Here is a 25382-nt window from a genome sequence, read left to right on the forward strand (position 1 = left end):
GCTCTGTCACTGGATTGTATTCTGTGTTTCTCTGTTGTCAGTTGATAGACAAAGCTGCTACCTGGTAAGCCTAGAACCCATTCCACCAGAGTATAAGCAGCTACCATGGCTATAGCGAGAATTGTGCCATTTACTCATATGTATAGCAGCCACCTAGAAATGTGTGCATATATTTGAGGCACTTATTGCCTTGATTCTTATATAACTGCTGACTCCATTGTAGGTCTGGCTACTCTTAATCTTTATGCTTGAGACTGTCACAATACCTGGTGTCTGTTTTTCTGCAGTCCGTTATCCTTTACACAAGTCCTCACTATGTCAAGGCCGTCTCAGAAGAACAGTGCACCACCATGGAACACCTTCACTTCCTGGTCCACTCCGACCACAACTCCTCCATCCGTGACACCCTGGCGTAGAGGCCACCCGGCACCGCCCAGCTTTCGTAGACGACGACGTAGATATTGCTACCCCCACCCCAGGCCCTGGCATCTGATGACTACCTCCTCATCGACCTTGAGGACCGCACCAATCCAAACACCACCGCTCTATTGGACAACCTTGCCACCCTCGGCATCAGACAGCTGGTCTCCGCACCCACCCACATCGCAGGACACACAATAGACTCCATCTTCACTTCAAGCAACCGGATCACCATCAAGACTATCCCCACCCCAGACTGGACCAACCACCACTGCATACACTTCACAATCACTGCACCCAGCAGCTGCACCAGGCCCCCCACAGGAAATGGAATTAAATCACCAATGAACAACTCACTTCATGTCTCACCAAATCACATCCTCCTCCCTCCGATGACACCAATACAGCAACGTGCAATCTCAACACATGGATCACCAAATGCGCCAACACTGTAGCCCCCCTCTGGCTGTCATCGGCCAAACATGTATCTGAGAAAGCCAGCTGGTTCACCGCCCAACTCCAAGAATCAAAGCGTACCTGCAGACGTTTAGAGAAAAAAATGGAGGAACAGCCAAACCTGTGAGGACCGTGCTTCCTTCAGAGCTGCATACGCCACCACTGCCAAAAAATCAAGAACTCAAGGAAGGACGCACTCCGAGAGCGCATTAACTCCTCCACACACAACTCTAAGGAACTCTTCTTCTCAGTCATCGAGTTCACAGATCACCCCCCCCCCCATCCGAAGCCACCAGCATCCTCCCGTCACAGGACCTCTGCGACAAACTTGCCACCTTTTTCCACCACAAGATCCAGGACATCTACGACGGCTTCCTCCTGGAAAATCCTTGCACCTGGACCTGTGACTGACCCAGACTATCCACAGTTGGCCCACGCTCACCACAAAGAAAACAGTCTGCATCATAAACATCACCCAGTCCGGAGCCCCCCACAGACCCCTGCCTACATCACATATATATCGCAGCCAGGGCATCCATCTCTTCTGAGCTCCGGAACACAATCAACTGCTCCATCAACACTGGCACCTTCCCCGAGGACTGGAAACACTCAGAAATATGACCTCTCCTGAAGAAACCTTCGGCTGACCCATCAGAACTAAAGAATATCCGGCTCATCTCGCTGCTACCCTACGCTGCCAAAGTACTGAAAAAAGCAATCCACGCACAACTACGGAATTTCATTGAGGCCAGCAACTCCCTGGACAGCTCCCAGTCCGGCTTCCACAGCAACTCCAGCACGAAGCCAGCCTTCCTGGCAGCCACTGACTACATCAGATTACTCCTAGACCTCAGCCACACTGCATTGCTTATACTCTTTGACCTCTCCGCAGCCTTCGATACGGTCTCCCAGAGCACTCTACGCACCAGACTCCAGGACATAGGAATCCGTAGAATAGCCCTGGAATGGATCCACTCCTTCCTCTCCGTGAGGATGCAGAGGGTCAAGACTCCCGCCCTACTTATCCAGACCCGCAGGAGTCAACTGCGGAGTCCCCCAAGGATCCTCACTGAGTCCCACACTGTTTACCGTATACATGGCTCCCCATCGTCTGAAGCCACGGTATGAACATAGTTTCATATGCCGATGACACACAACTCATCATTTTCCTCACCGAAGACCCGGACACAGCCAAAAGGAACTTCCACTCCGTAATGGAAGCCTTCGCCACATGAATGAGAGAAAGCTGCCTCAAGCTCAACTCCGACAAGACTGAACTCATCTTTGGAAACGGCACCTCCGCTTGGGGCAACTCCTGATGGCCCGCATACCTCAGCATCCAGTGTCCAAACGCCATTTTAATGACCAACCTCCCTGGCTTGTTATCTTTGGTCTCCAATTTGTATGCCATGTGAAAATTTCAATTTCTCCTCAACATATTCTACAGAAGAACTGCTAGTACAAAACATCATTAAAAAAGCAAAACGCTTCTTTAACTATCCAGTGTGAAAGTCTGTTGGGCTGCTCTTTACCTCAATAATTAGGCAAAATATTCAACAGTTTTGGACATTCTGCAATGTAATTTTGTTTAAGCAAAGTCAAGTTTTATATTTTTAAACACTTTCTTTTTCAGAAAGCCTTGTCTTGATGGGTGTTAAAGGGGGGTCTTCTTCAAATGAGCATGTTGGGTCTTTCACCCTTACTCTGTGGCAGCAGCAAATTTATTCCTGGGCCCCCACACACTGCAGGAAATGTTTGTAATATTTGACTTAAGTGAATATCAAGACTAAGCAAATCGGGACTGTAAGTAACTGCTTCTTCACTATACAAAACTTAAAACTCACTGAAAATGACATACACATCCTGTTTGACCACACAACCGCTCAAGAATGAATGTTTGGTAATCAAAATTCCCCTGACGGCCCAAATGCAATGTATTGATCTACCTGATGGCAGCTAGTACTGTAGGCAATTGCTGGTGAATAATAAGAGTCCAGTGGTACACCATGTCAAAGGGGTTAGGCAGCGTTCCTGGAGGACTCCGACGTTATGAACTATATGTTGGATAGGAAGGAAGAGAGAGAATTGTGTCCCTGCTGCTTGGGACCATATGTTATGTGAGAGTCTGCCAGTCATCACCCTGCAAAGGCTGTAAAAGGAAGCTTGAGAGGGTCGGATATCCTTGTAAGTCAATGACCTGCTTCTATATCTGGTGGACCTAGGGGCCCAGTTAAATGCTCCAGTGTATCCTCATGAACTTGGTCAGTACTCCAGGTTCTAAGTCAACTAGTATAAATGTACAATATTCCCATTGAGGAGAAGGTATTACTATGCTGTCTGTGGCAGGTATGCAGTCAAGGGTTCAGATATTTGGGCTATATGTTAACTGTTAAACTATACTGGTGAGTCTTAAATGTGATAGTTGGTGGAAATTTCCACTCGTTGTGTAAAGATTTAAGATGACTTCCCTGCCTAAGTTGCTAAGTGCCTTGCATAATACACCTTCCTGGGTTCCAGACATTACCTTTGTGCAGGTGGTTGAGGTGTTGTGCACACTATTGTGGGATTAATATGACTAGCAACTCTCCACAGGCAGATATGACAGAGGATTTGCATTATCAGAGATGAAGAAATACTACTGGGCCTCCGAATTAATAGTGATAAAAGCCTGGGCATATGCAGCGCAACAGGAGCCATCTATAGGAAGAGTCGTATACACTAAGGGTATATTAGGACATGTGGCCAGACTATATGACCAATTGATTCGTCAGACAGTACTAACATCCATGCAAATAGTCCTTAATGCATGGAGGGTGGCCTTCGCTTTGATGGGATGCAAGGAGAAATTGATCCTTGAAACACAGCTGTTGGAAAGTGATGTCCTAAAGTTAGGGACTAATTAGGTGCTTTTTTTAAATTTATTTTTTATTTTTTTAAACAGGGAGAACTGAATGGGATCTTGAAGATGCGTGATGTATTGGGGCAAGAGGGTCCCAAAACTTTAGATGAGGTCAAATAGAATATGATATGGCCGAATTGCTAAAAATGTAAATAAATGCAACTAGAACACGCACTAGCCAACTATCCAGAGAGCTTACGGACATACAGGGCAGTTCACTGCTACAGTACTGGGTGTTATCTAACCAGCTGCACAAGACCATATCCTAATTATACCATACACTTACTAATAATTCACCCAACAGGTTGGGTAAACTTGGCACAAATGGGGATCTGGGTTAAATTGATGAAACCTGTAAGAAGTATGTAGTTATTCCAATCTTAAGGCTATCTAAAATACAAAATGGCTTAAGATGCATTATGCCTGAGAATGCAGACGAACAGGCTCCTTTTACGATATTATATGCAGGATGCTGGAATTCCTATAGCCGGGCGTCTAGGACATTTTTTAGGGACAAGGACAACAAGTTTTCATGTATATTTTATCCTTGAGACAAGCAGGCCCAACCTCCTGCAGCACAAACATTTTGGCTGCCAGTTTACAGTACACATGATGGGACCGGACAGAGAATTGTCTGCAGTTGTGGTAATATTTGTGCCCATATGCCAACACTGATCAGGCTTGTATTTATGGTTCATTAACGCAAAGCCTTTATTATTGGGGTGAGTGCTTTAAATACATGTTGCAAGCTTGGATTTCAGTACTGACAGTGGTTCCAGTAAAGAAACGTGTATGCGCGTTTGAAAAGTTTAACAATATGTGGATACATGTAATGCTCCCAGAATGCTGTCTGACTAGATGCAAATACTTGCTGAAGCTTGGAAGCAACATTGATGATTCTTTGCTTTCAAAATAAAATGTTCAAAAAAGACTGCAACTAGGAAAAAACTTTAGCTAAATTATGTGAAATTTTAGGTACCATTTCTTTGAAGTATCATTCAGTAAAACGTTTTGATGCATGCCAGTATTTCCAAAAAACATTCATAACGAAAAGTCGGCAAAGCCGACAGGTCTGACATTGGTGGGCAGTCTTTTGATTTTGTCAATACGTGTCTTATTTTGACAAGTCTTTTGTGAAACGTTATTGTTGCGGGAGCTGTCTGGCCCTCCCCATTGTAACAAACACTGGCAAAAAGCAAAAGTATTTTTTTGTCTATAAAAGCAAGCATTGTCTCAGTAGTTTCTGGCACTTAACAAAACTACTTTGCATGCAGATTGCTATCAGTCACAGTAAAGCCAGCCGATAGACACAGAGAGTGAAAGAGAAATTTAATAAAAGCAAAATGTCTTGGGTAATGCCAGATCACATTAGGGACTCAGTTGTTAAAGAAAGTCATGAAAGTGCACCCTTGGTATTTCTTTGCATTAGTGCCGATTTTACCTATTTCATGAACTCCCAAGAATTTACAGAAGTAGACCAAGAAACTGTGTTCCTAGAAAATATTTGTGCACTGTATTTTAGCGTGAGCAAATATGCTTGTGTAGATTTGCTCATGGGAAAATACATTGTTTACAAGTTCACTTTCCCTTAAGCCATCTTTTCCCAAACCATGGAAAAAGTTTTAGTTTTGCCCTTGTCGGAGTAAATTTTCAACCTTTATCTGCATATGAAAAGATTAGAGAATAGCTGGTGAAAACCCATAAAACATGTAGGTTAATAGGGTTAGACAGACTCAAAATAGCATTCCAACCCTGGAACTTTTGATAACTGCTGCCTCCAGTCCTAGTATGTAGATCTGCAGAAAAGAGGCAAAATAAGGAAATCGCTAGTTTTCAAGCCCTACTATAGTATTAGCCCTGGCATAATCAGAGAGGCTATTATCGGAGCTTTTAACCCTTTCACTGCCAGACCTTTTCCCCCTCCTGTGCCAGGCCTTTTTTTTTTTTTGGCTATTTGAGGCATAACATAACATTTTGTCCACGTAAGCTAGCCACGCCAAATTTGCGTCCTTTTTTTTCCAACATCCTAGGGATTCTAGAGGTACCCAGACTTTGTGGGTTCCCCTGAAGGAGGCCAAGAAATTAGCCAAAATACAGTGAAAAATTCGTTTTTTTTTAAAGGGAAAAAAAAAAAAAAAAAAAAAAGATCTGCAGAAGAAGGCTTGTGGTTTTCCCCTGAAAATGGCATCAACAAAGGGTTTGCGGTGCTAAAATCACCATCTTCCCAGCTTTAAGGAACAGGCAGACTTGAATCAGAAAACCCACTTTTTCAACACAATTTTGGCATTTTACTGGGACACACCCCATTTTTACGATTTATTTTGTGCTTTCAGCCTACTTCCAGTCAGTGACAGAAATGGGTGTGAAACCAATGCTGGATCCCAGGCACCTGAACATTTCTAAAAAGTAGACACAATTCTGAATTCAGCAAGTGTAGGAGGCTGGACTGGCTTGTAGTGAGTACCAAGGGGTACTTACACCTTGCACCAGGCCCAGGTATCCCTTATTAGTGTAGAGGGGTGTCTAGCAGCTTAGGCTGATAGAAAAGGTAGCTTAGCAGAGCAGCTTAGGCTGAACTAGGAGACGAGTGAAGCTCCTACAGTACCACTAGTGTCATATGCACAATATCATAAGAGAAAACAATACACAGATATACTAAAAATAAAGGTACTTTATTTTTATGACAATATGCCAAAGTATCTCAGTGAGTACCCTCAGTATGAGGATAGCAAATATACACAAGATATATGTACACAATACCAAAACATGCAGTAATAGCAATAGAAAACAGTGCAAACAATGTATAATCACAATAGAATGCAATGGGGGCACATAGGGATAGGGGCAACACAAACCGTATACTCTAGAAGTGGAATGCGAACCACGAATGGACCCCAAACCTATGTGACCTTGTAGAGGGTCGCTGGGACTGTAAGAAAACAGTGAGGGTTAGAAAAATAGCCCACCCCAAGACCCTGAAAATTGGGTGCAAAATGCACCTAAGTTCCCCAAGGAGCACCGAAGTTGTGATAGGGGAATTCTGCAAGAAACAGCAACACCAGCAATGCAACAACAATGGATTTCCTGATGAGGGTACCTGTGGAACAAGGGGACCAAGTGCAAGAGTCACAATCGAGTCGGGAGTGGGCAGATGCCAAGGAAATGCCAGCTGTGGGTGCAAAGAAGCTGCCACCGGATGGTAGAAGCTGTTGGTTCTGCAAGAACGACAAGGGCTAGAAACTTCCCCTTTGGAGGATGGATGTCCCACGTCGTGAAGAGTCGTGCAGAAGTGTTTCCGTGCAGAAAGACCGCAAACAAGCCTTGCTAGCTGCAAGGGTCGCGGTTAGGGTTTTTGGATGCTGCTGTGGCCCAGGAGGGACCAGGATGTCGCCAATTGCGTGAGGAGACAGAGGGGGCGTCCAGCAAGACAAAGAGCCCACTCAGAAGCAAGCAGCACCCGCAGAAGTGCCGTAACAGGCACTACGAAGTGGAGTGAACCGGAGCTCACTCGAAGTTGCACAAGAGGGTCCCACGAAGCCGGAGGACAACTCAGGAGGTCGTGCAATGCAGGTTAGAGTGCCGGGGACCCAGGCTTGGCTGTGCACAAAGGAAATCCTGGAAGAGTGCACAGGAGCCGGAGTAGCTGCAAAACACGCAGTTCCCAGCAATGCAGTCTAGCGTGGGGAGGCAAGGACTTACCTCCACCAAACTTGGACTGAAGAGTCACTGGACTGGACTGTGGGAGTCCCTATACTAGGGAATTATAAGGGTGTTCCAGTATGCCAATGTGAATTGGTGAAATTGGTCACTAGCCTGTTAGTGACAATTTGTAAAGAGAGAGCATAACCACTGAGGTTCTGGTTAGCAGAGCCTCAGTGAGACAGTTAGGCATCACACAGGGAACACATACATATAGGCCAAACTTATGAGCACTGGGCCCTGGCTAGCAGGATCCCAGTGAGACAGTGAAAACACCCTTACATACACTCACAAACAGGCCAAAAGTGGGGGTAACAAGGCTAGAAAGAGGCTACTTTCTCACAGCAAGGAGTAATCTGTGTAGATCCTACAAGGGTTTCCTACAGAAAATTACAACTGGAAAAAAATATATATTGAAATTGAGGTAAAAAAAACAGCAATTTTTCTCTATGTTTTACTCTGTAACTTTTTCCTGCAATGTCAGATTTTTTAAAGCAATATACCGTTACGTCTGCTGGACTCTTCTGGTTGCGGGGATATATAGGGCTTGTAGGTTCATCAAGAACCCTAGGTACCAAGAGCGAATAAATGAGCTGCACCCTGCAGTGGGTTTTCATTCTATACCGGTTATACAGCAATTCATTTGCCCGAAATATAAAGAGTGAAAAATAGCTATCAAGAAAACCTTTGTATTTCCAAAATGGGCACAAGATAAGGTGTTGAGGAGCAGTGGTTATTTGCACATCTCTGAATTCCGGGGTGCCCATACTAGCATGTGAATTACAGGGCATTTCTCAAATAGACGTCTTTTTTTACACACTCTCTTATATTTGGAAGGAAAAAATGTAGAGAAAGAAAGGGGCAATAACACTTGTTTAGCTATTCTATGTTCCACCAAGTCTCCCGATAAAAATGATGCCTCACTTGTGTGGGTAGGCCTAGCGCCCGCGACAGGAAATGCCCCAAAACACAACGTGGACACATCCCATTTTTGACAGAAAACAGAGGTGCTTTTTGCAAAGTGCCTACCTGTAGATTTTGGCCTCTAGCTCAGCCGGAACCTAGGAGAACCTACTAAACCTGTGCATTTTTGAAAACTAGAGACCTAGGGGAATCCAAGATGGGGTGACTTGTGGGGCTCTGACCAGGTTCTGTTACCCAGAATCCTTTGCAAACCTCAAAATTTGGCTTAAAAAAACACATTTTCCTCACATTTCGGAGACAAAGTTCTGGAATCTGAGAGGAGCCACAAATTTCCTTACACCCAGCGTTCCCCCAAGTCTCCCGATAAAAATGATACCTCACTTGTGTGGGTGGGTGAGGTGCCTGCAACAGAATACGGCCAAAAACTTGTAGAGATAGAGGGGATAGCACAGCGAGTTGATAAGGACATATTCTTCTTTTATACATCTTTAGGCTGACTCTGCTTTGGGGACCCACACAAGTGAGGTGTCATTTTACTTGGGAGACTGAGGGGAACGCTGGGGAGTAGGAATTTTGTGCTGGAGCGGTGATCGTACAAACGAAATTCAGGAAAAATATGCTTTTTTAAGCAAATTTTGAGGTTTGCAGAGGAGTCTAGGTAAGAAAATGTTGGGGGATCCACGCAAGCCACACCTCCCTGGACTCCTTGGGGTGTCTAGTTTAAAAAAAAAATGTCTGGGTTTGGTAGGTTTCCCTAGATGAAGGCCACACCCAGGACCAAAAACATAGGTCCCCCCCCCCCCCCCCCCCCCCCCCAAACACAGGTAGTTTTGTAATATATCATTTTGGTGTGTCCACATACGTCTGTGATGTGCCAAACACTAAAATTGTGAAAAGAAATGCACTTAGGTTATGTGAAAAAGACCCCTCACCCACCAACCAAGTTGGTGGCATGCTTCATCATCGGGGTCCCACCTGAGACACCAAGTGTGCTGCGACGCCTGATTACAGCGGAGCAGGTTTTGTCATTTGTACCACACATACTGGTTGGATTTGGCACGAGGGTGAGTGATGGTTCAGTAGATCAAATTTTATTAACAAGAGATTTCAGAAATGTGAAATGCACTGGTAATAACTGAAAGGCCAAAAAACTGAACCAATGACTCTCAGCTCGTGAGCTGTAAAGCCACGGCAAGGCACCAACCGCTTTACAGTCCATTCACACACCTTTCATACATGACATGCACAAGACCATTCACGCCGCCAGCCACGGGCCCAGCACATTACAACACTTGCATCGACAGACCGCGCCAGTCAAGGGCCCATCACTTTCATACGCCCACATGCCTGATACAGCAGTCACACCAGCTGATGAGTGTGTGGACTGGCGTTTGGCTGGCACCGCCAGCCAAGTGCCAAGTGCCACCCCACGCACGCCGCCAGCCAAGCGCCACCCCACGCACACCGCAATCACTTTTTTTTGTTTATAAAAAACAAAGAAACCACTAACTAATTATAAAATAAGTACAAAACTACAAACACAAAAGCTCTAACTAAATACGTGATAGTAATGCCAACCATGAAACTGAACATATGAAAATATAAAATAGGCAGTTTATGCTCACAGTATTTCCCAAAAGTTTTTCCTTGTGTGGTAACTTCTAAAACAGCTGGGCACACACATCCCAGGCTTTGAAGGGCATTCGGGGCAGTACCTCTGGCTCTCCCTCCGGATTGATCTCGGGGCACATACTCTACATTTCTTTGTGGGCAAGTCTTTTTTGGGAGTGGGAGGAATGTGATCTGGAAAGTGCCGATCTTTCAATCTAGCCACATCCTCCACCACTTCTACTCTAGGAACTCTTGCCTGTTCCACCACAATAAGGCTTTCTATCACTGACTCCTGAAATTTAACAAATCTCATCCTTGACTCAGGTGAACAATCCTTGAACACAATAAAAGCATTAAAAGTTGCCAAATGAAATAAATGTAGGGCCAACTTTATATACCACACGTAAGACTTACGAAGAGCAGTGTAAGGTTCCAGCCTCTGATCTACTCTATCAACACCACCCATGTGCCTATAGTAGTCCAAAATGCACGCAGGTTTGCGCACTTACGCAACCTGATCCCAAACAGTCACAGGGGAAGTACTCTCATCATGGATGGTAGATAGCATGTACACATCCCTCCTGTCTGAAAATTTCAAAGCTAGCAGCTCATTATTCCGCAAGGCACTGCACTGTCCCCTCAAGTTTTTTACAGACAAGCTCCCTTGGGTAGCCTTTCCAGTTAGAACGGATTGTGCCACAAGCAACAGTGTCCACTCTAAACAACTCCTTGAACAACTGCACTCCAGTGTAGAAATTATCTACGTACAAATGGTGACCTTTGTTAAACAGTCGTCTACCAAGTTCCCACACAATTTTTTCGCTAACTCCAAAAGTGGCCAGACAACCAGGAGGGTCAATACTGGAATCCCTACCAGTGTAGACCTGGAAATTATACACATATCCTGTACAGCTTTCTGACAGCATATACAATTTAAACCCATATCGTGCCCTCTTACTAGGAATGTACTGCTTAAAAACTAAACGCCCCTTGAAAAGGACCAAAGACTCGTCCACACTTATCTCTTTGCCTGGAGCATAGACCTCTGAAAACCGATCTACAAAATGATCAAGGACAGGCCTAATCTTAAAAAGACGGTCACAATCAGGATGATCTCGTGACAAGGCTAAAGCATTGTCTACAAAATGCAGCAAACAAAGAAGAAGCAAATAGCAATTACATATCGTAGTTGCAGGAAACATAGCCGTTGCCATCAAGGGACTAGTAGACCAATAAGAAGCCAGTGACGGCTTCCTGATCAACCCCATCAAAAAAGTCAAACCTAAAAACTTTTTCATCTCTTCCAGATATGTGGGAACCCACTGAGTAGCTCTAGACTGAGGCTTAAGTCTGGCAGCATTGTCCCACAAATATTGCTCTGCATACAAATTAGTCTGCTCCACAATCTCTTCCAAAAATACATAGTCCATAAACAAGTGAAAGAAATGGACAGGCAAAAAGTTTTCCGTATTGACTCTACACCCTGGGAGACCAGTAAATGCAGGTAACTGTGGCTGCTCCATGTTTGGGGCAATCCAGGTGTCAGGTCTTCTAATGGGGAAACCCTTCAGACCCAGGTTGCTGCACTCTTGGCACATCAATGTCCTCCTCTACAACAGGCCCTTCATCTGCACTGAGAGTAGCTTCCTCATCAGAAGAATACTCTCGGACAGAAAACTCACTGCCAGAATCTCTCACTTCCTCCTCTGCCTCAGATGCAGAGTCAGTCTCGTAATCATGGTCTGAAGACGACTCAGAGCATGCCAACAACCTGCTGAGCGGTCACTCAGCGGCTAGCCATGATCCTCACTAACAACAAATGGATTGCCAACAACAACTAGCACTAAAATAAGTAATAAACAAAGTGTAGCTTTATAACAAAGAGTTATGTACTAAAAAACTATACCACTCACTTTCCTGAAAAAGTTACTCACCAGCAACTACTCTGCACAGACACAGCAATCACCAATGATATCCCACTAAAAGAAAAAAGTAAATTAGACATATGACAACACAAATATCATTGTGCTCAAATCTAAGGACAATTTCACACACAATACTGCATTTAGTACACCACCTACAAACATGTCATTCATGCATGTCAACAATACTCCTTTGGAGTAAATTGCTTTCACTTACCTAAAACATGCAACTATGCAAACCACAGGACAACTACTGCCAAAACCGCAAGGATCCACAGCAAAGGAAGCAAAAGCGTTGAACTAGAACAAAGAATAAACTGTTATAATCACAAATACAAATACTTCGCCAGATGACAAACACCCCACCACCCAGAATTTAGAAATTGTCCTTGGTGCCTAAGTGGCTTCCGCCCCACTAGGAGGCAGATGGGCCTTTAAAAAAAAAAAAAAAATAGGCTGATCTGCTTCCATGGTGGGCAGAAATGGCCATCACGAACGTTTACCCTTTGGGGGGCGACCCTTGCCAAAGGTCGCCCCCCCCCCCCACCCCCCCCCCCCCCCCACCCCACACAAACCACACACTCAGGATCCCTGGTGCCTAAGTGGATTCTGCCCCCCTTGGGGGCAGATGGGCGTAAAAAAATTGCCCTGTCTGCCCCCAAGGAGGGCAGAAATGGCCAACAGCTCTGTGCCCACTTTAGGGGGTGACCCTTGCCAAAGGGGGCAAATGGGCGGGGTCACACCCAGCACTAAACAAAAAAAGGGGAACCAAAAAAAAAAAATCCCTGCCATATTGGTGGTTTCTGCCCTTCTTGGGGACAGATGGGCCTACAAAAATAGGCCCCGGGGGCAGAGATAGCCAATACGAAATTTCCCCCATTTGGGGGGGGCGACCCTTGCCCAAGGGGTGCCCCAAACACACAAAACACACACACCTCACAATCCCTGGTGCCTAGTGGGTTTCGACCCCCCCCCCCCCCCCCCCCAACACCCTGGGGGCCAGATCGGCCAAAAACATGACCTATCTAGCTCCAGGTGGGGCCGAAACATATAAAAAAAATTATTACCCCCAGGGCAGCAACCCTTGCCTAAGGGGTCGCTGCCCTAAAACAAAGAAAATGATTTCCCTGGTGTCTAGTGGTTTTCGCCCCCACTGGGGGCAGATCGTCTAAAAAATTGGCCGATCTTCCCCCAGGGGGGGCCGAAATAAGAAAAAATATTAGCACCCAATATACGCAAAAAATGATATCCCTGGTATCCAGTGGCTTTTCGGCTGCTCCTGGGGAGTGGGGGGCGGAGGGGCGAAAAAGGAAAATAATGTCCCCCAATGGGAGCGACCCTTGCCCAAGGGGTCGCCCCCCCGAAACTAACCGAAAAAGGAAATCCCTGGTGTCTAGTGGGGATTCCTGCTCCAGGATCCTGGAGCAGGAATCCACTGAAAAGAGGCACCGGGGGAAAGAAAAACCCCTTGCCTCCCCCCCCCGTGTCTGTTTTCCCCCACCCCCAAAGAGGGAAGGACTCACCATGAAGTCCTGTTCCCTCGATGCACTGGAAGCAAATGGCTTCCAGCACGTCCCTCGGCAATATTTGATGACGTTGGTGTGCTGTAGGGAGGGGTCGGGGGTGGAAGGGGAAGGGCTAGCGCTCCCCCCAGTCCCCGTGTGCAGGACGAGGTGATCTCGTCCAAGGTACCTGGGAACCGGTGCCTTGGACGAGATCACCTCGTCCAACCGTAGGAGTTAAATAATGAAATTGTTGTCAAAATGTGTTGACGCTCTGCATGACACCAAAGGGACAAGTACGTTTTTATTTATATATATATATATATATATATTAGATTTATGAAGGAACTTGCCCTATGGACAAGTAGATATTTTATTAAATGTCCACATTCCTGTATAATGCACTACTCCCTTGTAGAGAGATCCTTGTAGAGGAAGGTTTTAATGCAGTGTTTGGCGATGGTGTGGGAATATTCTCGTGAATGTTCCCCCAGAATAGCATTGCTGGGCATGTGGAGTGAGGGGACTCCCTCCAAATACGAAAAAAATATTTTTCTAAATGGGCTAATGGTGGCCAGAAGATGGGGAGGACTGGCAGCCCGGGATCTACAAAGCTGGAAGGAAAATATGAACTGGAGCATGATGGTGAAGAAAAATATGCATAATAGCAGAGGGTGTCTACACAATGTTGAGAATAATCTGTGGCTAATTGCGACAGATTCCTTGAATGCATTCACTGGAGGGAAGGACCCTGTGGTAGAAGAGAGTGGGCAGGCCTTGCTGGAGAATGATATGGCTTCCGTATGCAATTGGGGACAATTTGGGAAAGATGAGATTGACCATTAGCTACACTAGTATGTTTGAGTCTGTCGACCTGGGATATTGACTCCTCTGGCAAAGGGTGGCAATCTCCAGTTTCAAAAATACCTGAAATGTTTGATTTATTTGCGCAAAACCATTAAAATGTTTTACAAAACCTGTGCAAATGCTGTCATAAAATGAAGCATCACAATTGTAGCTTGTGAAGTATCTCCCAGAATGTGTAGAATCTCAATTTTTATGCCGGGTTTGGGACTGAAACTGAGACGGGTGTTGGTGCATTTGTTTGCAGTTAATTGACTACAGCGTTCTCAGTCACATGTTTGCCTGGAACGACAAGTTTGAATATCGGACCAAAGTTTTGAAATATCTGTGGAGTCAAGGTTTGGTTCTTCGAAGGGGGTGTAAGGGTTGGGGGGAGAGGTGGGGGTCTGATTCAAGGGTGATGGGGGAAATTGGCTTGTTCGACTGCACAATTGATATATCTGAGTAGATAATAACACATTTAGGTACTGTTGGGGATTTGCCTTTCATTTTAGGAAGGCACACATTTTTTTTTCCATGCAGCCATTTCCATTCTTTTTAATGACATTCTGGTGTTTTATAGCATTGAACTTTCTATATTTCTTCCAGCTTCCTCGCAGGCCTTTTTCCCAAGTAATGGGGTTTCACATGTTTAATTTTTAAAGTCTATTCTCAAAGTGGACTGTTTTCGGTGAGCTAGACCTGCGATTTTCCTATCACCACTTGGTTCTGAGACATGTCTGAAAATTGCAGGACACAAGATTATGTATTTGAGTTGCTATAAAAAACTGTTTCAGCATCCTTCTTTTGCTACTAAGATGCGCTACAGAATGAACACCTTGCTTGCAAGCTGATTTCACAGGTAACATTTAAAGTGATAAGCATTGGACACAGCTTCTGAAGATAGAGTGCATTGATAAAAGCGCACAGAACTGTGTCAGCCAGTACCTCATTTTGTTGCTCTGTACATTGATATAGTCAAATTCTGGTGTTGAAGAAAAGTACATTTTCTTGAAAGACACCTTTTGTAAAGAAGTGGCTCCCTGTTGCAGTTACCCCCCACTTTTTGCCTGATACTGATGCTGACTTGACTGAGAAGTGTGCTGGGACCCTGCTAACCAGGCCCCAGCACCAGTGTTCTTTCACCTAAAATGTACCATTGTTTCCACAATTGGCACACCCTGGCATCCAGATAAGTCCCTGGTAACTGGTACCTCTGGTACCAAGGGCCCTGATGCCAGGGAAGGTCTCTAAGGGCTGTAGCATGTATTATGCCACCCTAGAGACCCCTCACTCAGCACAGACACACTGCTTACAAGCCTGTGTGTGCTAGTGAGAACAAAACGAGCAAGTCGACATGGCACTCCCCTCAGGGTGCCATGCCGGCCTCTCACTGCCTATGCAGTATAGGTAAGACACCCCTCTAGCAGGCCTTACAGCCCTAAGGCAGGGTGCACTATACCATAGGTGAGGGTACCAGTGCATGAGCACTGTGCCCCTACAGTGTCTAAGCAAAACCTTAGACATTGTAAGTGCAGGGTAGCCATAAGAGTATATGGTCTGGGAGTCTGTTTTACACGAACTCCACAGCACCATAATGGCTACACTGAAAACTGGGAAGTTTGGTATCAAACTTCTCAGCACAATAAATGCACACTGATGCCAGTGTACATTTTATTGTAAAATACACCACAGAGGGCACCTTAGAGGTGCCCCCTGAAACTTAACCGACTGTCTGTGTAGGCTGACTAGTTCCAGCAGCCTGCCACACCAGAGACATGTTGCTGGCCCCATGGGGAGAGTGCCTTTGTCACTCTGAGGCCAGTAACAAAGCCTGCACTGGGTGGAGATGCTAACACCTCCCCCAGGCAGGAGCTGTGACACCTGGCGGTGAGCCTCAAAGGCTCACCCCTTTGTCACAGCCCAGCAGGGCACTCCAGCTTAGTGGAGTTGCCCGCCCCCTCCGGCCACGGCCCCCACTTTTGGCGGCAAGGCTGGAGGGAACAAAGCAAGCAACAAGGAGGAGTCACTGGCCAGTCAGGACAGCCCCTAAGGTGTCCTGAGCTGAGGTGACTCTGACTTTTAGAAATCCTCCATCTTGCAGATGGAGGATTCCCCCAATAGGGTTAGGATTGTGACCCCCTCCCCTTGGGAGGAGGCACAAAGAGGGTGTACCCACCCTCAGGGCTAGTAGCCATTGGCTACTAACCCCCCAGACCTAAACACGCCCTTAAATTTAGTATTTAAGGGCTACCCTGAACCCTAGAAAATTAGATTCCTGCAACTACAAGAAGAAGGACTGCCTAGCTGAAAACCCCTGCAGCGGAAGACCAGAAGACGACAACTGCCTTGGCTCCAGAAACTCACCGGCCTGTCTCCTGCCTTCCAAAGATCCTGCTCCAGCGACGCCTTCCAAAGGGACCAGCGACCTCGACATCCTCTGAGGACTGCCCCTGCTTCGAAAAGACAAGAAACTCCCGAGGACAGCGGACCTGCTCCAAGAAAAGCTGCAACTTTGTTTCCAGCAGCTTTAAAGAACCCTGCAAGCTCCCCGCAAGAAGCGTGAGACTTGCAACACTGCACCCGGCGACCCCGACTCGGCTGGTGGCGATCCAACACCTCAGGAGGGACCCCAGGACTACTCTAAGACTGTGAGTACCAAAACCTGTCCCCCCTGAGCCCCCACAGCGCCGCCTGCAGAGGGAATCCCGAGGCTTCCCCTGACCGCGACTCTTTGAACCTAAAGTCCCGACGCCTGGGAGAGACCCTGCACCCGCAGCCCCCAGGACCTGAAGGACCGGACTTTCACTGGAGAAGTGACCCCCAGGAGTCCCTCTCCCTTGCCCAAGAGGAGGTTTCCCCGAGGAATCCCCCCCTTGCCTGCCTGCAGCGCTGAAGAGATCCCGAGATCTCTCATAGACTAACATTGCGAACCCGACGCCTGTTTCTACACTGCACCCGGCCGCCCCCGCGCTGCTGAGGGTGAAATTTCTGTGTGGGCTTGTGTCCCCCCCGGTGCCCTACAAAACCCCCCTGGTCTGCCCTCCGAAGACGCGGGTACTTACCTGCAAGCAGACCGGAACCGGGGCACCCCCTTCTCTCCATTCTAGCCTATGCGTTTTGGGCACCACTTTGAACTCTGCCCCTGACCGGCCCTGAGCTGCTGGTGTGGTGACTTTGGGGTTGCTCTGAACCCCCAACGGTGGGCTACCTTGGACCAAGAACTAAGCCCTGTAAGTGTCTTACTTACCTGGTAAAACTAACAAAAACTTACCTCCCCTAGGAACTGTGAAAATTGCACTAAGTGTCCACTTTTAAAACAGCTATTTGTCAATAACTTGAAAAGTATACATGCAATTTTGATGATTTGAAGTTCCTAAAGTACTTACCTGCAATACCTTTCGAATGAGATATTACATGTAGAATTTGAACCTGTGGTTCTTAAAATAAACTAAGAAAAGATATTTTTCTATATAAAAACCTATTGGCTGGATTTGTCTCTGAGTGTGTGTACCTCATTTATTGTCTATGTGTATGTACAACAAATGCTTAACACTACTCCTTGGATAAGCCTACTGCTCGACCACACTACCACAAAATAGAGCATTAGTATTATCTCTTTTTGCCACTATCTTACCTCTAAGGGGAACCCTTGGACTCTGTGCATACTATTCCTCACTTTGAAATAGTGCATACAGAGCCAACTTCCTACACCTTTATTTAGGGACACGGTGCAGAGAATGGAAAGTTGTGATAGATTTTTTATGTATACATTTTACATCAATTACCAGAAATCTGTTTTTCTGATCACACTCTTAGTGTTTTTTGTTACCTGAGCCCAGAATTTTTTTGATGATGACCCGTTTATTGGCACTAGTCATATGGCATTGAAGACACTTGTGATACATTCTAGTGTGAACACTGTACCTATTTGTATTAACTTTACCAATTATAAGGGTTGCTTCTACTAAATTGTATAACTTATTGTGGTGTCTTTCTTTATACCTTGTGTGGTCAGTTTCGGTCCCTAATTTATTTTATTATTTATTTATGTTTTACTGTTAGCTCAGTGTTCCCGTTCTGTACAGTGAACACAAGGTTTTTTTTAATGTATTTTTATGCAATATCATGCAAAAATCTGTTATACAAAAGTTTTCTATTTATATTCCCGGTCATGTTTATAAGTTGCTTGAGTATTTCACCTATGTGATTCCAATTGTGATTTTATTTTTTGTATTTATTTGTCTGTAATTTTGATACTTGCATAGGCATTGTTCATTATAATTATTAATATGCCTGTCCATCTAAGTCTATGGGTTGCTCCTGTGGTATTTATATAAGACCAATAAATGGGTCAGTTGTGGACAAAGTTTCTCTAAAGCCCTTCAGAGTAAAGTATTATCAAAAAGTTAACAAATGCATCATCCACCAGGCAGTTAGACTTCTCAATTGGACTCCATGGCATCATGTCATAGTCCTAAACACCAGCCTCCTCATGAGACCATTCCATGATTACCTCCAGGAGCAGTGGTCTTGGATAGGCCTGTCTTCCTCAGAGTACAGATGTCAATGTCCATAGAGGAATAAATGTCTCAAGGGAATGTTTTCATATTTAATTAGTAGGCAAAGTTTCTTTATTACTTCACTGTTACTCTTTTGATGGTAAGCTGCTTAATGCAAAGTGTACAGCAACTCTTGTCGACTCTAGGCCTGACTGATTTTTGTTTTCGGTTTTATAATGTATCTTTTCGACCTTGCCTCGAACACACAGTCTCTTCAGCAGGGTCCAGTACATAACCTACCACATTCACTACCAAACCTGCTTGGCAGTCTAATTGCTAAACAATATTATTCTACCTTCACGATGGTTATGATGATAACCATAATGATAAGTAAGGTTCTTAAGGAATTACACAAACACTAGTGGCTTACTTTTTGTAGCTTGCTCTGTAGAGGTACCAGTCTGCTATGAGTAACCTTTAATGCTATGCTCTCAACCATTTTGCTGATTTGAGGTCTCCTGGTGGATTCTTAAACGGCATCTCTCAGATGTTTCATCCTACCTTAAAGAGACCCGTTTCATCCACCAAAAATAGACCTTACAAGGTTCCCTCTGCAGAACGAAACCGTAAGATATTTCAATTACTTATTTTGCTGTTTATATCCTTCCATTGTAGATGGATTGGCTCCTCGGTTGGATCAGGACAGAGACTTAAATGAAATGAGAGATCTCTGTGCTTAAAGCTTTTGGTGAAACTGGCCTTTTCCCTTTTGGAGACTGTTTTTCTGATTGTGTTTGTCCAGAGATATATTGGAATGTTGGCGATATTGGTTTGTTTCGCACTACCTTTGCTACTTCTGACTTTCCTGGTTACAAAGCCGATTTTAGGAACAGAAAATAAGCAGCGCTCTTAAGATTTATGTTTACTCTTTCAGAATAACACTCCTTGACCTTTGCTTTGCCACTCACAAACCTGTTGAAGGGCTGAGGTTGGGGCATGGAGTTTCTGTGAAGACACTATGGCAACAAAGGGTATGAGAAGTAACTTCCTTTAACCCTGGCATTTTTAAGAATCCTCGTCCATGCAATTACCTCCAATAGTAAAATTTGTAAAGTTCAGTTTTTTTCTAAAGAATCATCTGTAGTTTTCAGAAATTACACAGTGGTCCTTTTGAGTTCTTTTTTTATTCTTACCAAAGATATTCCTCTAAATAGGAAAGTATTCTTTCAGTTTAGTCATTTGAAGAAAGAAATCATAATCTATCTTACTCCCGAGATTTTAGATGACTTCAGACACCCGTGATGGACAGAAGTAAAATTTCAAAGTATTTAAGTAAGCACTGGTGATTTATCAGAGATGCACACTTGTTTTTGACGGTTGGATCAGGTGATATGAGCCATGTCCTGGATGCATCTTGTAAAGATGCAGCCTTTTGCCAGGCAGCAGTATCCTATATCGAGCACAATAGAGAATGCCTGTAGCATGTAGGAAGTCTACAATAAGGTGCTTTTACTTCAAATCCTTTTTCCCGCCCTACTGCAGTAACGGTCTTTACAGAAAGCATAGGGGCTCTACCTTTTGCATGTCGAAGTGAACATGTAGGAACTGCGTTTCAAAAGTAGTGGTTGGATAATAGGAGGCACAATGGAGTGCAAGAAAGGAAAGCTTGCAGTGTGTCCTTGTTATAGTTGTTAGTGGCTGCACTCTTTTGGAATATCTTTTTGCTATTCCAGCCTACTGCTCATGCATTCCAAGCCAATTGTCATGGTTCAAACTGCATTACATCACCAAGAGATTGAACTTTCCTTTGTCTCGCTTCACACTGGTTGGCACTTATAAATGTCCCATCGAAACCTCTCATCTAAGGTAACTTCATGAAAGTGAGCTATTTACAATCAAACTTTATTTATATTTTTAAAAAAAAGACATGCCCAGTTATCTGAATAGAAAAGGAGACTAGTTCTGCCATACAGAAATCATTCCTGACAGCAGTGAGGAAAACGTTTTGCTTGATAATATTGCAGCTGAGTTCTTAAGCAGGTATGCCTTTTGTAGCTATTTATGTGGATTCCTCTTTAGTATAATTGCCTCCTCTTTTGGTGTCGCACCTGTCTGCTGACCTTGAATGGGATGAATGTGCTGTGTGCATTTGATTGTTAATTACCTGCTTAGTGCAGCTGCTAGCTCATGAAGACAGGAATTTAGGTCCGGTTCAAAGACCTGTTCAGTGCCCAGATTAGGATTACAAACCCGATCTGTTTGTTTCATCTCGGCATGGACCTTGCTCAGTATGTTTTTGACAGCCTGAATATACTTGATCCAAATATTATTTCTTGACTTAAGATTGCTCTTGGGCAGTTGTGTGCTTGGCTTACTTAGTTCACGGTTAGCAAAATGGTAGCACCATGAACAAACACTTACTCACTCCCTTGCCCTCTCACTGGCTGCATGTTAAATCAGTATGACTTTTTCCTTCACAGCTTCGCCTGTCGTTTCCTTACCAGAGGCTTCCCCTGTTCCAAGTTCGGATGACAATACGCAGGAATCGCCACCCACAGAAACCCTGACCCCTGCTCCTGCACAACCCACGTAAGTCTGAAATCCTCTGTCCTTATATTATGCAGCTGGATCGTCCACCACTGAAGGTTTATCCATGGGTGAAAGTAGTATTGAACTGTAGGCTAGAAGGTGGAGTAGAGGTGGCAGGAGCTCCTAACATTGTGTTTCAGCAAGTCTGAATTCAATTAAACGTAAACAAGTGTTCAGTGTTATTTTATACTTGACAAATGGAACAACAAAGTAAAATCCCAAAAGCCTACAAAAAAACATATATTTTCACTTCGATATCTAGCACTCTGGAGGCAGCTGAGAATTCCTGTAGAATTCTTTCTACGGTCTAAATTTTGCCAGACATACACACTTTAGGTGTCCATCATATTGATATCGATAAAAAGGTACAACCTTGGAGGGGTGCAGCTCACTCATGTTTTCTGACATAACTACTTCTAGCTTGCTTGAAAAACTTTCTCACAAGACCAGAAGCAGCATATTACACAACTTTAAAGCTCAAAAATAAAAGTGAAAGATGCATGTTAGATTGTTAAATACATAAGTTAAGATTGTTAAATAACAAGACTGGTCATCAAATCTGGGAACGTTTAAGTCCTTTTGTCTGTTTGAAAAGTTTTGAAATCTATATCTCTTCTTGCCAGGTGCTTTTCCTGCGACTTACTTCAGTGGTTATTTTCTTTGAGAGAATTATTTTGTGTAAGAAGAGCAAGACTGGATCCATGCCACGTTTTTAGGGAAAAGTGTTTGGTGATTATTTTTAACCACTGGCAGTTATTCTTGGCTGTATTTCCAGTTTTAGTGTGATGCCAAATGTGGGAACTCTGTATGACTTTTGTCCCTTAACTCTCAGTGCCATAAGACTCAAACTGTACATCAGTGGTAATACCCAATAAGGTTGAAACCAGTTTGCTGTTGCATATGTCTCTTTTCTGAGGAGACTGCTGGACTATTCCTTTTGGAGCAGAACCTAGGCTATTTTGCTTATCAGATCCTTGTCTGGTGTGGCATAGTGAGCAAAAAAACATGGACTAGAATGTGGTCCAAAGTGATTACCAGTGGCGAAGGTTAGTTCAGTTATTCCATCCATCACTTTCTTGTTTCCTCGCGTTTTTGGGATATCCACATAAAATAAACTGGTAGTCAGTGTAATCAATGAATCTCAGTAACACGCATTTAAATGGTCTGAAGTTATCCTGAAAATTAGGCAATGATCCAGGCATCCTAGACTTAAGTTAATGAATTCTGCTTTCAAATTTCAACTTGAAGACACTAATTTAGGTGAAACCTTAAGAAGGGTGGAGAAATCCTGCCCAGCGTTACCAACCAGTCTGAGTGGCTTTCGAGTCCTCAGCAAAATTACACCGATTACCACTTAATCACTGAACACAACTCTTGCTTCTGGGTGGCTGTTCCAGAAATTCAGTTGATTTCCAAAGGCTGTGGGGAAATAATTTTTTGTTTTTTTGTTTAGTTAGGGTTGTTTGAGAAATGTCTTATTTGTTCCAGTACAAAAGGTATCCATTTCAGGGGGCGACTCAGGCCATTTCTGTACATTGTACTGTCACAGAGCATGAGTTTCCCAAAGCAATTTTAAGCTGACTACTCCGACCGCCCCACCCTCCTGGTGCTGGTGCTGCCTGACTGCTTTCGGCATTGGGTGAGTTTGTGCCCTTTACCGTTAAGGAGGATTTCCTGTCGAGATCTTAAGAAAGGCTTGTTTCCTACTTTCCTTTTTCTCGAAACCCTCTTGATTGGGAAGGAGGAATGTTCTCGTGCCCTTCAAGCATGCGTTATAGATTCTGACTATTTGCTTTTATTTTCAGGCCAGTATCTAGCAATTCTCCGGTATCAGAACCAGAAGCATCTTCACAAGCGGAAAATTCAACAGATGACAAAATAGCAGCTGACAATGAAGACCTACAAGGTGACTATAAATGGGTGTATTCAGTGCACTCTGACTTTGTGTGATGTGATTAAGGCTGCATGGTGTATAGCTCATAATCAGTGTTATGCTCATGCTAAGGTGAGGAATGAGATGGATGTTTTCTTGAGGGGTGAGTGAGATGTTTCCTGTTTTGGTGATCTTACCTTTTTTTCATATACTCACTCTTTGCACTGAGACTGTGTTTTCTGTGAACATCTGATGATATGCTAAATATATTATTGTGTTGATACAGACCTAGTTCTTTCATCAGGTCGGTCGTAATTGTGTTATTAGTTGTAATATTGTGCTTGGTAAGAATTAGCATCTGATTTGGAAGACCAATCTCGCCTACTTGTTTTGTTCACAGGAACAATTATCGTTGTTAATCTTTAGGTACGACGCAAGAGAGGTTGTACTTCAGTTTGTGAATGTCTTGTGTTTCTACTGTATACCTGTAGATACGCTTGGGAGCTTGATTAATGCTGACTTTCCTCTCTGTCAATAGCTATTGGCAGAGGAGATTCTGCTGTAATTTCCCAGAGTACACTCCTGGTTAGTTGAGAACCCTTTTCTGTCATGCCTGTGGGTTTTATCTGTGCTGCCTTGAAGGCTATGAGGGTGAGCTGTGCTACATCTGGCCTTTTCCCTTTTATCTCCGCTGCTGTTCTCTTGATATTAGGGGCCTCTATCGACTTTGATGCCTCAGGCTCTTCTAATGTTTTGGCCATATTTGGTAGGGTATGTGATGCCTTTCATGCCCTATTAATGAACTTGGCAGTGTGGACCCTGGGAAAATGAGCAAGGAGGACCAGGAATTAAACTTTGCAATGATTAAATTACTTTGCAAGTGTGAAGAACCACTTGCTTTCACCTCCTTTTGAGGTACATTTTGAAGTACTAAACACTAATCAAGAAAAAATGCTATGTAATGCTCTCGGAGATGGGGGGGGGGTGAAGAGGGTGGGGGGGAGGCTTGCATTTGAACAAAGTGGTAAAAAAATATTTAACGCACCTCTAAGAAGGTGGTTTGGATATATGTTGTGTAATTTAAAAGGCACATCTTTCGATAGTAGCCAGTGGGCCAAGGCAGACAGGAGATGCAAAGACCTCGAAGATGGTTCTGTGTGCATGCTTGCAATAAGGCTATGAATTGTGGACACGAACAGTGGGGCACACACTTCTGGGATTGAGAGGCAAACGGTCTGTAATCTAAAAAGAAGCTTCTTTGTGTTTTCATCACTCGATTGTGGCCATCTTGCTTGTGTTTAGGTGCTTTATTCCATAGATCCAGGGGATTTCTATTGATTTAAGAAACCAGTAAAATTAGTTCCATGTAGCATCGAAACAGGATCTCTCAACCTCTTTATAGAAGCCCAACTGAAAAATTGTGAGCATGGCAGTCTGACATGACGTAATCCTGAGCAGTATCTGGGAATTAATAATGTTCTGGCAGACACCAGGCTGTGACATAGGAAATGAGATTTGAGTTTGTCAAGATAATTACATCATATTTTAGCGTGTACTGATAGAGAGTTCCAGATAGATATCTGTGAGACACAAAGTTGAAACAACCATTAATTACTCATAGGATATTCCTTTAAAGTCCATAAACTATTTCTACACCTTACCTCCATGCACACATGAAGGAAGATTATTCACAATACTAGGTGGATCAACTGCTGAGTATCTGTTGTTTCTTCCAAGAACGCTATTCCATTATGATAATCTGATGTACTGCAAATGTGTTGTCAGCCATCCCTTAAGCTCTTTTTATTTTGGGAAAGAACTTAAAGAGGATTCTTCACCGCTATCCAGACTTATTGTTCAGCGTTCTAGCTTTTGCTGTATGGATGCTAAGATGTAACATTTCAAGACAGGCACAAGACTTTTCCATAAGAGAAGCACATTTAAGAGAACGGAAGAGTTTTTGTATTTCTGTTAACATAAAGCATTTTTATGTCTCTTCAGTTGCTGTACTACTCTTTGAAGTGAAGATACATTTACAAAAATGGTGAAGCAGGTTCCACATAGAAAAGCCACACATTAAATCCAATTGAAAAGAATTTTAACATATATTATAAAAAAGACTGAAATTACCTTCAAAAGGGA

The 25382-nt window shown here is 44.1% G+C and overlaps 1 protein-coding gene across 6 annotated transcripts in view; it reads left to right on the plus strand.

The window, feature by feature from the left end:
* The window catches only part of ZFAND6 (zinc finger AN1-type containing 6), a 136468-nt gene that overhangs the window by 40745 nt on the left and 70341 nt on the right, over positions 1 to 25382 (plus strand). For all 6 annotated transcript variants that reach the window (XM_069222987.1, XM_069222986.1, XM_069222985.1 and 3 more), the window contains exons 3-4: positions 21259 to 21367; positions 23173 to 23273. In XM_069222987.1, the coding sequence (XP_069079088.1) occupies positions 21259 to 21367; positions 23173 to 23273 (210 nt within the window). The remainder of the gene's footprint in view (positions 1 to 21258; positions 21368 to 23172; positions 23274 to 25382) is intronic.

This window comes from Pleurodeles waltl, chromosome 3_1 (assembly GCF_031143425.1).
Source record: "Pleurodeles waltl isolate 20211129_DDA chromosome 3_1, aPleWal1.hap1.20221129, whole genome shotgun sequence".
Classification (NCBI taxonomy): Eukaryota; Metazoa; Chordata; class Amphibia; order Caudata; family Salamandridae; genus Pleurodeles; species Pleurodeles waltl.